The following is a 12,306-nucleotide window of genomic DNA, read 5'->3' as shown; positions in this document are numbered from 1 at the left end:
TAATTTCTATTATAAAAATTATTTATTTAAAAAATTGAAAATTAAATATACAAAATATATTAATAATAAAAAAAATAATATCTTTTAATTAAATATACTTGAGATCAATATGGAGAATCTAATGAGGTAAATATGAAGACCTTAAAAACTTTTTTTATTAATTAAAATAAATTTAAAGGATATTAATATAAAAATTAATAATTACTTCTTCTAATTAGTTATATTTTTTAATCTATTATATCATTTATTTATTTTTCAAAAATATTGAATAGCAATTTATTAAATTTGATTAATTTATTAATTAATTATAAATGGATAAAAAGAACAAATAAATATAATAATTAATTAATTATCAAATATAAATTTATAATTTGGTTTTATGAAGAGATATCACAGAAAAATATATTTAAATTTCACTATTTAAATTTAATATTTGTATTTAAAACAAAGGCTTAAAAATATATATAGTAGGAATTAGATATGGTTAGTTATTTATTTAGTCCTATTTGAAAAAATTCTAATAGTTAATGTTCTTAAATTTTATAAAAATAATGTTTATAAGTAGATTTTTCTGTTTTAGTTCTGTAATTTTAGGAATATTTATAATATCTCTAATATAGCAAGTTGCCATACATAAATTTCATGATTTGCATGCCACTTTTTATGAAATAGATTTTTTTATTTATTTATTTATTAAAAAATTTGATATATATATATATATTTATTATAAAATTATTATTAATTAATAATTTAATTTATTATAATTTCAAAATAAATAATTTTTTTACATTTTTAAAAACTCGTTCGTTTCTCCCGAATAACGAGGGACGAGGTCTGGATCATTACGGTATTTTTTAAATTATAATAAATTAAATTATTAATTAATTATAATTCTATTATAAATTATAAAAATCAGATTTTTTAATAAATAAATAAAAAATATATTTCAAAATAAGTGACATCCAAATGACGGAATTTTTGAATGGCATCTTGCTATACTTCGGGGTATTATAAATTAGATTAATTGGATTTTAGAAAAAAAAATAATTTTAAAATGTTTAATAAATCAGTGATTAAAGGGATTTAGATTATCCTTTTTCAGAGATAGAAATTTGTTTAGAATATAGTTGATTTATTTATTATTAATTAAACATCATATTTATACTTTTATTTGATATTTAAATTTATGAAAATTTATTATTTTAAAAATAAATTTACTCTAAATTAGATAAATTTATTATGATTAAATTCTCAAATTTTTTGTGAAATTTAAATGTTTTAAAATAAATAATAAAAGAGATATTTTAAATATTAAAAAATAAAAAAATTGGTTAATAAAATATTTATATTATATGAATACATAAATAAATAAATATATTAATAAGTGATAAAATCTATTTATTTTATAATGAATCTAAAATATCTAAAATATCAGAATAATAAATTTAGAATATTAGCAAAGCCTAAAATATAAATTATTAGACTTGTATCGGATGTAGTAGATTAGTTATTATTTCCTGAAGCTGGATTAGATGATGTTTTACACATATATCCAGTATCTGCAGTGGCTGATTGACCACTAGGACAATCAGCTACGCATGTTTTTCCATCGTAATATTAACCTACAGGAATATTACTACTACCAGAAGCTAAACTGCAAGATTTACAAACCCAACCATTAAGATTAGATCCTACTACAAATAATTTACAATCAGTGACAGAACATACGTTTCCTTATCCATGAGTAAATAAGTTTTATATGACATTAGTTGCTCCACATCCTCCACAAGTTGAAGAATCAGTAGAGCAGGCTACAGTAGCTCCAGGATTAGGAGGGTTTTAGCAAACAAATCCCGTATCTGCAGATGCTTGTTAACCGATAGAACAATTTTTCACACAAGTTTTACCATCAAAATATTAGCCTGCAGCAATATTACCACTACCAGAAGCATTTTAACAAGAATTACAAACCCAACCATTCAAATTAGATCCTACCACAGACAAGTTACAATCAGTGATAGAGCATAAGTTTCCTTTTCCATGAGTAAATAAATTTTATATGGCATTAGTTACTCCACATCCTCCACAAGTTGAAGAATCAGTAGAGCAGGCTACATTAGCTCCAGGATTAGGAGGGTTTTAGCAAACAAATCCCGTATCTGCAGATGCTTGTTAACCGATAGGACAATTTTTCACACAAGTTTTACCATCAAAATATTAGCCTGCAGCAATATTACCACTACCAGAAGCATTTTAACAAGAATTACAAATCCAGCCATTCAAATTAGAACCAATTATGTTGGAAAAGCAATCAGTAACTTAACATGAAGTACCTTTTAATTTAGTGAATAAGTTTTAGATATCGCTTGTTGATCCACATCCTCCACAGGTCTATACATCTTTTGAACATGCTACAGGCACCCCTGGATTGATTACTTAACAAGTATACCCAGTAGCTGCACTTGCTGATTAACCAGGAGGGCAATTGTCTGTACAACTTGAACCATTATAATATTTTCCTTATAAAGGTGTATTGGTATTAACAAAGCTACAAGAATTACAGACCCAACCATTAAACTTAGTGACCTAAGTGCAATCTTAAACAATACAATTATTTCCGCTCATAAAATTGAATTAGCCTTATATAGTAGCATCACTTCCACATCCTTTACACGTTTAAGAATCATTAGAGCATGGAACCGCTACTGGAACTGGTGTGCAAATGTAATTAGTATTAGCACTTGCTGATGTTCCAATTGGGCAGTTTTTAACGCAAGTATTAGCATTTGGGTCATAGAATTCACCTTATAGGATATTATCACTTCCAGTGGCAAGGGCACAAGATTTACATATCCAACCATTTAGAGATGTAAATGCATAGTAATGGCAATCAATAACAGAACAATTTTATTCAGATACATAATTAAACATGCTTACAGTATCAGGATTTATTCCGCATCCATTACAAGTTTAAGAATCTTAAGAGCATTAAACTTAAGTACCTGGATTAGGCGGGGCTAAACAAACAAATCCAGTTGATAAATCTGCTTTATAACCTGGAGGGCAAGTATCTGTGCAAGTTTTATGATCATAAAATTTACCTTTTGGAATATTTCCACTTCCAGGAGCTGTACTACAGGAGTTACAAACATAACCATTTAAAAATTTAACTGCGTTAGGAGAGCAATCAAAAACATAACATAAATTATCTCCATTATTATTATATCTAAATTAGTAAGCGTAATAAACGTTTTTTCCACATCCATTGCAAGTTTGATCACCTTGATCACAATTAACCCCCTAACCACTATTTACTACTTCACATATATAACTTGAAAAATCTCCTGCTTATTAACCTTAAGGGCACTCATTAACACAGTTTGTACCATCAAAAAATGGACCCGGTGTAACTTATTAAATGCTATTAAAACAAGAATAGCAAATCCAACCATTCTTGGCATTTCCAATAGTTAAACAATCAGTCACATAACAGGATTGATTTGAATTATAGGTAAATAGTTGCTAAATGTCAGGAGTTGAACCACATGCAGAGCAATTCTAGTTATCATAAGAACAATCAGTTTCATCACCTTAAATAATGGCTTTTATAGCAGAAAATGAAATATAGCTTATGAGAATTATGAAATTTAAGTTTTTCATTTTACATAAGATTATTTTTTATGTTTTTTAGTTAATTTAATTATTAATTTTCTAAAAACTGTGAAACACTAATAATATTTAATGATGAATTTGAAACAGTCAATTTTATAATTAGATTTTAATTTCTTAAATATTTCTTTTAAATCAGGTAAATTATTTAATCAAAAAGTTGATTTTTTAAAAATCATAAGATACAATAATTGCAAATCTTTTTTTTAAAATTCAAAAATTTTTATTTTTATACAAAAAATATTTCTAAAACAAAATTTATCTACTATTAAATATTCAAAATAATTATCTGTACTAAAATATAATATTAAAAAAAAATGTAAGTTGAATTCCTCACTAGAGTATGTACGATTTAATACGAATCAAGGAACTAATATTGATGAATTACGGTAACTATAATTAAGGAAATCAGATTACAGAGCTATACTAACCTGAAAATATTTGTAGCATTATTATTATTATTACTAACATTAACTTAATAACTCTTTTTAGCTTACATAAATAATTTTCCCTTAATTGTTATTAGAAAGAATTTGAATTACAAAAAATAATTAAATTAATCTTATAAATTCTAAATGTAATCCTTCAATTAATTACTTAGATCTAATCTAAAAATTGATGAATTTTTATATGTTAAGGATAATTAATATGTCTTTCGAATTAAAATATGATCGCCATCCATCTTATAATAAAAGCACATAATATGAATTTCATAAAATTATATTTTAGAATATCTTAAAATAATGATAAATTAAAAAAATTGCTCTAAGTTATTAATATTTACAGATGTTGAATAAAAACTTTATTGTTTGTTTTTTTGCTTGAAAGCTTGATAGAGAAAAACAAATCAAAAAAATAATTGTTTCACTTTTTAAAAATACGAATTGAAGAATTAGTTTTTAATTAAGAAAATTGTACTTGAAGATATATTTGATTAAATTTTTCTTAAAAATTCTAATCAATTCTGAATAAGTTATTAATTAATATTGAATTTTCAGAATCAAATAGTGTAATTAAAATAATAGGCTAAAGTGAAGAAATTAGTTTAAAAAATTGATTTGAATCAATTTGACAAGCCTTTTCTTACAGATTTTAAATGTTTATAATATAAAAATTGTTTGATAAAAAAAGATATTTCATAAAATATTATTAAATTTCTTTATTTTATATAGAAATTAAAATATGGTTATTTTTTGAATAAGTATGAATAAAGTGTTTTCTGAATAAATATTTGAGATTATATTTTTAATATATATTAATAATTTTATTTTCTCAATCCATAGAGATTATTCTAATCATAACAGCAAACAGATAAGATGTTTCAATTTAAATTTATATTAATAATGTAAACTGATCCTTCTTTCTCATCAATTTACAATATCTAAAACAAGAGTTACTTATTATTTGTAACTTAAAATAATAAATTGATGTTTTTATCATTAATTGAAAAATTTTTAAATCAGGCGTAACATGATTCTTCAGGCTTTAGAAATTTATATATTTCATATCTATCTAGAGTGTGATTTATTTATAGTAAAAATGTTCAATTTATGACAACATTTACTAATTAAATATCTATTAAGTTGAATTTTAAGGTATATAAATATTAAAATTTCAAAGAATTTTTATAAAGTTTTATCACTGATAACTATTAGTTAGAAAACTATTTAAATTATTTTTTAATATTCATGTATTATAATGGTAATTATTTCTTTTTTCCTTACTTAGTTTTCTTTTGATTTTTTTAACTAAGCAAATGAGCATTATACTATTTTTTTAATTGATAAAAGAGATATCCAAAATTCAGGTAAAAAATAAGCAAATTAGCTGATCTGTGATTTGGCATATAGAATTAATTTAATAATATATAAATATCTTTTTATAATTAAAAAGTTATTTTTTTACATTATTATTTGATATAAGTAAAATAAAAATTTATTTATAATTCTACCTTTATTAATAAATAATTTGGATATTCTATATTTTTATATATATTTTTTTTTTTTCTTTGAAAAATGATAGTGAGATGTAAATATAATTATTTCAGATTAATATACTCTGTTTTGAAATTTGATTTAATTATTCAAATAAGTTATAAAATAAATTAGTTATTAATTTTCTTATCAATTCTGAAAACGATAAATAATATACTTTATAACATATTGCGGATCACAAAATTAAAACCCCCCAACTGTAAATCATTTAATTATATTGAATTCAGTATTTAGGAAATAAAAATTAATTTTTTAAACAAAATTTATATTTATTATTTCAAAATAACTTCTTTTAATGTATTTGTTTATTTTGAAGAAAATTTGTATATTTAGTCTTAAATATTTTTGAAAATATTATTAAATAAATTACAGAAATTATTTTTTTTATTAAAACTATATTTTACCAATAACAGATATTCTTATTTTTAAACTATAATATAAATAGTATAAATTATAAAAATAACATAAAGATGCTCAATATGGGTGACAGGAGGGAACTATAGAATAATATAACTTGTTATTATTCGTGTATGTAGCCATGAAAAAGGCTATACTCAAGGATACTTCACACACATATATATATAATAATAAGAATGAATTATTCTATAATTATATTTTTTGGTTTCTCCCTTCGAAAATATATGTTGAGAGGTAAGTTTATAATTTATTATTCAGATTTTTATTTAATTCAATTTTATTTTGAAATAAATTTATCAATTAATTTAAAATAAAAAACTTGAAATTTTTAGATAAAATTTGGCTTAGCTTTTTTCAGATATAAAAATTTCTTTAGAATATTGAGTGCTAAATAGCTGATTTGTTTATTATTAATTAAATATCATATTTATCCTTTTATTTTTTACGTTTATCAAAATTTATTATTTTAAACATTAATTTACTTTAAATTAGATAAAAATATAATAATTAAATTATAAAACTTTTTTATGAAATTTAAATGTTTTAATTTATTTAATAAAAGATATATTTATTTTTTTAAATTTAAAGATAAAAATAATAATTTATAAAATATTTGTAAAATGTTTATCATATGAATAAAAAAATAAATATATTAACAAGTGAAACAATCTATTTATTTTTTAATATAATCTAAAATATCAGAATAATAAATTTAGAATAGCAGCAAAGCCTAAAATGAAATTTATTAGACTTGAATTGGATGTAGTAGATTAGTTATTATTTCCTGAAGAAGGATTAGATAGTGTTTTACACACATATCCAGTATCTGCAGTTGCTGTTTGGCCACTAGAACAATTAGCTACGCATGTTTTTCCATCGTAATATTAGCCTACAGGAATATTATTACTACCAGAAGCTGAACTACAAGAGTTACAAACCCAACCATTAAGATTAGATCCTACCACAGATAAGTTACAATCTGTTACAGAACATAGGTTTCCTTTTCCATGAGTAAATAAGTTTTATATTGTATTAGTTGCTCCACATCCTCCACAAGTTGAAGAATCAGTAGAACAGGCTACAGTAGCTCCAGGACTAGGAGGGTATTAGCAAACAAATCCAGTATCTGCAGAAGCTTGTTATCCTGATGGGCAATTTTTTACACAAGTTTTACCATCAAAATATTAACCAGCAGCAATATTAGCTCCTCCAGATGCATTTTAACAAGAATTACAAACCCAACCATTAAGATTAGATCCAACTACAGACAAGTTACAATCAGTGACAGAACATAGGTTTCCTTTTCCATGAGTAAATAAGTTTTATAACGCATTAGTCGCTCCACATCCTCCACAAGTTGAAGAATCAGTAGAGCAGGCTACAGTAGTTCCAGGACTTGGAGGGTATTAGCAAACAAATCCAGTAGCAGCAGAAGCTTGTTATCCTGATGGGCAATTTTTTACACAAGTTTTACCATCAAAATATTAACCTGCAGCAATATTACCACTACCAGAAGCATTTTAACAAGAATTACAAATCCAACCATTCAAATTAGAACCAATTATGTTGGAAGAGCAATCATTAACTTAACATGAATTACCTTTAGATTTACTGAATAAGTTTTAAATATCGTTTGTTGATCCACATCCTCCACAGGTCTATGTATCTTTTGAACATGCTACCGGCACCCCTGGATTCATTACTTAACAAGTATAACCAGTAGCAGCACTTGCTGATTAACCAGGAGGGCAATTTTCTACACAGGCTTAACCATTATAATATTTTCCTTACATGGGTGTATTGATAAATAATGGGTTACAAGAATTACAGACCCAACCATTAAACACAGCGACCTAAGTGCAATCATTAACAATACAATTATTTCCGCTCACAAAATTGAATTAACCTTATGCAGTAGCATCGCTTCCACATCCTTTACACGTTGAAGAATCATTAGAGCAGGGAACCGCTACTGGAAGTGGTTTGCAAATGTAATTAGTATTAGCACTTGCTGATGTTCCAATTGGGCAACTTTTAACGCAAGTATTAGCATTTGGGTCATAGAATTCACCTTATGGGATATTATCACTTCCAGTGGCAAGGGCACAAGATTTACAGATCCAACCATTTAGAGATGTAGTTGCATAGTAATGGCAATCAATAACAGAGCAGTTTTACTAAGATACATAATTAAACAAGTTTTGAGTATCGGGATTATTTCCACATCCACTACAAGTTTATGAATCTTAAGAGCATTAAACTTAAGTACCTGGATTAGGTGGGGCTAAACAAACAAATCCAGTAGATTAATCTGCTTTATAACCTGCAGGACAAGAATCTGTGCAAGTTTTATGATCATAAAATTTACCTTTAGGAATATTTCCACTTCCAGAAGCAGTACTACAGGAGTTACAAACATAACCATTTAAAAATGTAGATGCGTTAGAAGAGCAATCCATAATGTAACAAACATTATCTCCTTGATCATAATTAAATTAATTTGTGTAATCTCCATCTTTTCCACATCCATCGCATTATTGAGAACCTTGATTGCATGTAACTCCCTAACCTGGGTTTGCTACTTGACATTAATAACTTGTAAGAAAACTTGCATATTAATTTTAAGGGCAATTATTAACACAGTTTGTACCATCAAAATATTCACCCGCTGTAACTTATTAATCGCCATTATAACAAGATTAGCAAATCCAACCATTCTTGGCATTTCCAATATTTGAACAATCAGTAACATAACAGGCTCCTTATAGATAGGTAAACAGTTACTAAATGTCAGAAGTTGAACCACATTTAGAACAATTTTAGTTATTATAAGCACAACCAATATAACTTCCTTTAATATTGGCTTTTATAGTTGAAAACAAAATACAACTTATGAAAATTATGAAATTTAAGTTTTTCATTTGATTTAAGATTATTTTTTATGTTTTTTATTTAATTTGATTATTAATTTTCAAAACACTGTGAAACACTAATAATATTTAAAGATGAATTTGTAACTTTCAATATTATAATTAGATTTTATTTATTTAAACATTCCTTTCAAATTAGGTGAATAATCTAATAAACAATTTGTTTTTAAAAATCAAAGATATAATAATCACTTATCTTTTATACAAATTAAAAAATTTTTTTTACAAAATAGATTTCTAAAATTATATTTAGCTACTGCAAATAATCACAAAAATATTCTTTATTATGAGATATATAAAATATTTTTAATTATTCTTAAAAATCTCATAGATTTTGCTAAATTATTTCTTTATGCAAACGTGTATTCAATATTACAATACATTCAATTCAAAAATCTATAATTATGGTAATCAGATTAAAAAGTTATTCTAACCTGAAAATATTGATAGCAATATTATTATTATCTAACCTGATAACACTATTTTACTTACACAAATAATTTTTTCTACATTATTTTGATAAAAATTCAAATTACAAAAAATAATTAAATTAATCCTACAAATTCTTTAAATTGTAATCTTTCAAAATGATTTACTTAGATCTAATCTTAAAACAGGTGAATTTTTATTTTTTCAATTTTATTTATGATTGTTTAAAACAAAACAAGTAAAAATAATTATTTTATTTTTCAAAACTTAAAGTAAATATGAGTTCAAATATGATTGTCAGTCATCTAATAATAAAAACACTAATTATAGGAATTTTATAAAATTATTTTTTAAAATATCTTAAAATAATGATAAATGGAAAAGTTTTCTCGAAGTTATTAATATTTATAGATGCTGTGAAAAAGCTTTTATTATTTTTCAGTAATATAAAAAAATGTATTGAGTTTATTTATTTTTGCTTGAAAATATGACATCGAAAAACAAATCAAAAAATAATTGTTTCACTTTTCAAAAATAAAAATACGAATTGAAGAATGATTTAGTTTTTAATTAAGAAAATCGTATTTTAAGATATATTTAATAAATAAGTTATATAATTAAATTTTTCTTAAAAATTCTAATCAATTCTGAATAAGTTATTAATTAATATTGAATTTTCAGAATCAAATTGTGTAATAAAGATAATAGGTTAAAGTGAAGAATTTAGTTTACAAAATTCATTTGAATAAATTTGACAAGCATTTTCTTTTAAATTTTAAATGCTTTTTTTTATAAAAATTGCTTGATTGAAAAAGATATTTAATAAAATGTTTTTGATTTAAATATCTTTATCTAATATTAAAACTGAAATATGGTTACTGTTTGAATAAGTATGAATGAAGCATTTTCTTAAAAAATATTTTAATATAAATTTTTATATAATTATAAATATATTTTTTTCTATCTATAAGAGATTATTATTATCATTAAGCAAATAAGACGTTTCAGTGTAAATTTTTATTAATAATGTAAACTGCTTCTTCTATTAATTTACAATATCTAAAACATGAGTTAGTTAGTTAGTTATTATTTGTAACTTAGATAAATTAATTAAAGTTTCTACCATAATTTTAAAATTTTCTAATCAAGTGTAATATGATTCTTTCGTTTTAGCAATTTAAATACTTTATGTCTTAGAATATTATTTTTATTTATTATAAAAATGGTTAATTTATGGCAAAATCACTTAGTTAAATACCAATTAAGTAAGGTTTTATGGCATATAAATATTAAAATATTAAAAAATTTTTATACAATTTTTATCACTGATAACTATTTGAAAACTATTTAAATTATTTGTATATAATGGTAATTATTTAATTCTTTTTTCTTTGCATAGTTGTCTTTTTGGTCTTTTTAACTAATAAAATAGACATGATAATTATTTTTTTATTGATAAAAGAAATATCTAAAATTCAGGTAAAAAATAAGTAAATTATCTGATTTGGTGTATAGAATGTAATTAATTTAATATTTAATAAATAACTTTTAAAAATTAAAAAGTAATTTTTATATATCATTATTTGATATATGTTATAATTATACGCTTAATAATAATTCAGATATTCTATATTTTACTATCACTTATTCCTTTTTTTAAATAATGTTTGTGAAATGTTAAATATATTTATTTTATTTTCATATATTGTGTTTTGAAATTTGATTTAATTATTCAAATAAGTTATATAATTAATTTATTATTAATATTCTTATCAATTCTGAAAAAGATAAATAATTAATTGTTTCTTAGATAGATAGATATTGGGAATCACAAAATTAAAACTCCCAACTGTAAATAAATCAAGTAATTATATTGAATTCAGTATTTAAAATTTTTTATCTAAAATAATTAATTTAATATTTAATAAATAACTTTTAAAAATTAAAAATTAATTTTTATACATCATTATTTGATATATGATATAATTATACGTTTAATAATAATTCAGATATTCTATATTTTACTATCGCTTATTTCTTTTTTTAAATAATGTTAGTGAAATGTTAAATATATTTATTTTATTTTCATATATTGTGTTTTGAAATTTGATTTAATTATTCAAATAAGTTATATAATTAATTTGTTATTAATTTTCTTATCAATTCTGAAAAAGATAAATAATTAATTGTTTATTAGATAGATATTAGCAATCACAAAATTAAAACTCCCAACTGTAAATCAAGTAATTATATTGAATTCAGTATTTAAAAATTTTTAACTAAAATAATATTGAAACAGTATTTTGATTGTTTTATAAAAATTTTGTTACAGTTTTAAAATTTTAATATTCACCATAAATAAAAAAGGTATTAACAAAATATAATAGAAAGAAAGAAAGAAAAAAAATGCTTATTTTATTATAAAATTAAACAAATTTATATAACAAATTCTCTGTTACATGTGATTATTTGTAACAATTGCTTATTTTTACTATTTATAATTTAGTCAATTAACAACATTTATAGTGAATAACATTAGCAAAAAATATATTATGTTTTATTTTAATGCTGATCAAAAAGAAGAAAATTTATTTGTAAGCAAACATTGTAATTAATTATTAATATATTTGATTTTGTTTCCAAATAATTTAATTATAATACAATTAAAAAAAGTTACATAAATTGTGATTCATTTATTCAAGCGATTAGAATACTAATTATACAACCTAATATCAAATAAAATCTATGTAAAATTGAATTTCACCTCACCCAGTAATACCAAATTTTATTAATATTTCTTATTTTATTACCTAAATAGATTACCATCTTTGATTTCTTAATCTAATTAGCTTAATCAGATATAAATT

General features: G+C 22.5%; 3 protein-coding genes across 3 annotated transcripts in view; all 3 read right to left on the bottom strand. All coding sequences in view use genetic code 6, as the record gives it.

Annotated features, from left to right (window-relative positions):
• Positions 1 to 244, bottom strand: part of TTHERM_000633650 (hypothetical protein) — a gene marked incomplete at both ends in the record, with an annotated part of 3,651 nt that extends 3,407 nt beyond the window's left edge. Inside the window, 2 exons of the mRNA XM_012796115.1 lie at positions 99 to 148; positions 206 to 244. Coding sequence (XP_012651569.1) covers positions 99 to 148; positions 206 to 244 — 89 coding nt within the window. The remainder of the gene's footprint in view (positions 1 to 98; positions 149 to 205) is intronic.
• Positions 245 to 1,431: 1,187 nt separating this feature from the next.
• On the bottom strand, positions 1,432 to 3,660 carry TTHERM_00633640 (hypothetical protein; the record flags this gene model as incomplete). Its single annotated transcript, XM_001010102.4, has 1 exon — positions 1,432 to 3,660. The coding sequence occupies one exon, from the start codon at positions 3,658 to 3,660 to the stop codon at positions 1,432 to 1,434; it is 2,229 nt and encodes a 742-aa protein (XP_001010102.4).
• A 3,118-nt stretch (positions 3,661 to 6,778) lies between these two features.
• TTHERM_00633630 (hypothetical protein) lies at positions 6,779 to 9,001 on the bottom strand (the record flags this gene model as incomplete). The annotated part of the gene is made up of 1 exon (XM_001010101.1): positions 6,779 to 9,001. One exon carries the CDS (start codon positions 8,999 to 9,001, stop codon positions 6,779 to 6,781), a length of 2,223 nt encoding a protein of 740 aa, XP_001010101.1.
• Between the last annotated feature and the right edge of the window lie 3,305 nt (positions 9,002 to 12,306).

Source organism: Tetrahymena thermophila, assembly GCF_000189635.1.
Source record: "Tetrahymena thermophila SB210 genomic scaffold scf_8254764, whole genome shotgun sequence".
Taxonomy (NCBI): domain Eukaryota; phylum Ciliophora; class Oligohymenophorea; order Hymenostomatida; family Tetrahymenidae; genus Tetrahymena; species Tetrahymena thermophila.
This window is presented reverse-complemented; position numbering and strand designations above follow the sequence as displayed.